Source organism: Aptenodytes forsteri, unplaced genomic scaffold (assembly GCF_000699145.1).
Source record: "Aptenodytes forsteri isolate BGI_AS27 unplaced genomic scaffold, ASM69914v1 Scaffold155, whole genome shotgun sequence".
NCBI lineage: Eukaryota > Metazoa > Chordata > Aves > Sphenisciformes > Spheniscidae > Aptenodytes > Aptenodytes forsteri.
In genome coordinates, this window is record NW_008794446.1 from 7684361 (window position 1) to 7687065 (window position 2705).

The following is a 2705-nucleotide window of genomic DNA, read 5'->3' on the forward strand; positions in this document are numbered from 1 at the left end:
TGATTTTTCAAATTCCCCTCCAAATTTCCCCATGGATGCGTGGCCTGTGTGGTGAGTTCGAGTCTGCCAGGGATGTGCTCATGCTCATCAACCCTGTCCCCCTGCTCGCCTTGAGTCCCCAGCCCAGTGTCCTGGGTCTGGTAGAGCAACTCTCAGTGAAGAAATATTTAAAATGTGTTTTAAACAGTACTTCTATTTGTCCAGGCTGTCACCGTGCTTTTGCACTTCCATTAATTCAAGAGTTTTGGACCCAGTTTGCAGTCCCAGTTTCAGTCTGGTCCTGCAGGTCTGGAGCTGCCTCCCTTCAGCTCTCCCGCTCCCTTTGGTAGGGCAGCACTGGGCCTTCAAAGAGGAGATATACAGGTAACATGCCTGGACTGATATTGTGCACCTGGCCCTGGATGGGGAATAGTGCTGCTGGCATCCCACACCCCTACCCAGTGCTAAAATGGGCCTCTGGTGCTTCCTTACAGAGCATCATCTTGCTCAGTCACCCTTCCCTCGATTGCCACCATCGTGAAGACTTTCATCTGCAGATCAGGAGGGGAAGTGTCCCAGAAAGTTTCAAGTCCCAGGGGTCAGAAACAACAGATACTGCCCACTAACTACAAGGGACTTCTGCAGCAGTTACCTGCCTTTCCTAACAAAGGCAAGAAGAAAAGGGTCTTTGGACTTAACCTATGAAAATAAAATAATAAGAAAACCTATCTTATTGGAGTTGTGCGTGAGCAGGAACAGCAAGTTTCCCTCTGTACAGATTACTCCACTTCCACACTTTCTACTCAGCATGGAGCAGAGCTTTATTTTTTTTAACCAACACAATGCACATACTTCAGAGGCATATTTGAAGTGCAAAACCCACGTTCCGTGCTTAGACATCCAGCAAACAGTTAGTAAAAACCATTCTAGTATGGTGTAGAGCTTATGTGAAGTAAGAGTGAGAAGTCTAACCTGTTTCCAATGGCTACAAAATTGCCCTGCGGAAGATAAAGATGTGATTCTTTTTAAGTGTAGCTATTTTCTGTTAAGGGAACCTACGCATCAGTCCTTCCTACCACACGTCTTCAGGGAAAGCAACAACCATCCCACACGCTCCTCTGCTGCGGATTGCTCAGCGCTTTGTCCCACGGTAATCTGTAGGAGAAACTCAGCCCTCCTGTTAAATGCTTGGGGCCTGAAAGATTAATTCTGTGGGATAGATCTCTAAAGCAAGTGGTGCAGCACATCAGAAATTGGAACTCATTCCTAACAGCTTATCATCACTCAGGCGATTACAGGTGCAAGCAAAACAGCAATCTTTGAGGGAGAACAGAGATCCTATCATAATCAGAATTCTTACAGATAGTTTTATATTTTCATGTTTAATAGAGCTTTTTTTTCCCTCTCCATATAAAGCTTTCCATCAAAGGCTTTCCAAGCATTTTATAAAGGCAGGTGAGTATTATATCATCATCACTCCCATTTTACAAACAGGAAACGGAGGCCCCAAAAAAGTCATTTGAGCAGCCTAAAACAGCAAATCCCAGCCCAAAACAGAAATGGAATCAAAGTCTCCTGGCAAAAATCCCTTCCTCCAACTACCACTATTTAGTTGCTATGCAGCATTTTTTTTTTTTTTTTTTTAAAAATAACCCAACCAGTCAAACAAGAGAGAACGGCAAGGAAATCACGAGCTTCGACATACTTACTTCCATACTGCTGGCATTAGTACAAAAATAAAGATTTTTGTTAACTAGTTTACAAAAACAAAGTCTGTTGAGTCACGCAGGATCTCATTGGGGGGTTCATTTGACTTTGGAAGATAAAGCCTGTTTGAAACGTCTCTTTAGATCTTGCATGTTGGGAGATTTGGGCCGAGGGATGATGGACGACCGCCTCCTGTCCGTGCTGCCAGCGTGCTGTAGTTTGCTGACCTCCTTGCAAAGGTAATGGAAAACATCACAGACGCCTTGGGAGTCGTCACTCGTGGAGATTTCCAAGAACAGGCTGCCCAGTTCATTTGCCAGCTGTGGTCCCTCTTTCGCCTGTACTTGCCTGGCGTGGAGGAGGTCTGCTTTGTTCCCCACGATAATGATGGGAGTCCTGGCATCTGGGTGGACCTTGCGTATGTGCTGGTAGAGAGGTCGGACTGACTGGTAGCTGCTGTAGTCTGTGATGGAGTAGACCAGGAGGAAGCCCTCTGCCCACTTCACACACCTGGACAGGGAGTCCAGCACCTGCACGCAGTCTTCCTGCATCTGTGGTACGACAGAGAGCACAAATTTGGCTTTGGGTCGTGAAAGTATAAAGCCTGTACCATAGATAGCACCGTTAAACAGGTCCAAATGGAAGCCTGAGCTCTGTCTCAGAAAACTGAGCCAGGCCTTGTATGAAACTGGGGCTCAAAAGCTGAGCCTTTAGGTGGCAGAGAAGAACCGATCGATCCGAAGCATCTCCGTACCTGGATGCACCCCGGCGTGTCTTGGATCTGCACGGCAACGTGGTCCCCGTCCAGATGGACCAGCCTGGAGTAGAGGTTGCCTGGGGAGCAGAGAGCCGTCAGGCACAAGCCGCGGCCGCGGGGGTCCCCGCCGCGCCCCGCCGCCCGCCGCCTCACCTGTGTTGGGCTCGTAGTCCCCGATGAACCGCTTCGTCAGGAACCGCACGATCATGGCTGAAACACAGAGCGGTCGCGTTAGGGGAGACGGACGGACGGTCGGACGGGG

The 2705-nt window shown here is 48.5% G+C and overlaps 1 protein-coding gene across 1 annotated transcript; it reads right to left on the reverse strand.

The window, feature by feature from the left end:
- Positions 1 to 818: 818 nt before the first annotated feature.
- Positions 819 to 2651, reverse strand: RASL11A (RAS like family 11 member A). Its single transcript, XM_009290229.2, has 3 exons — positions 2597 to 2651; positions 2441 to 2520; positions 819 to 2237 (listed from the first exon to the last, which is right to left on the reverse strand). Exons 1-3 carry the CDS (start codon positions 2649 to 2651, stop codon positions 1785 to 1787), a joined length of 588 nt encoding a protein of 195 aa, XP_009288504.1. The 3' UTR covers positions 819 to 1784.
- Positions 2652 to 2705: the final 54 nt, after the last annotated feature.

Excerpts from the sequence above, each read along its gene's own strand:
- RASL11A (XM_009290229.2), bottom strand. The coding sequence starts at position 2,651 with ATGATCGTGCGGTTCCTGACGAAGCGGTTCATCGGGGACTACGAGCCC. Across the intron at positions 2,521-2,596 it reads GGACTACGAGCCCAACACAG|GCAACCTCTACTCCAGGCTG; the intron begins GTGAGGCGGCGG and ends TCTGCTCCCCAG. Across the intron at positions 2,238-2,440 it reads ACACGCCGGGGTGCATCCAG|ATGCAGGAAGACTGCGTGCA; the intron begins GTACGGAGATGC and ends GTCGTACCACAG.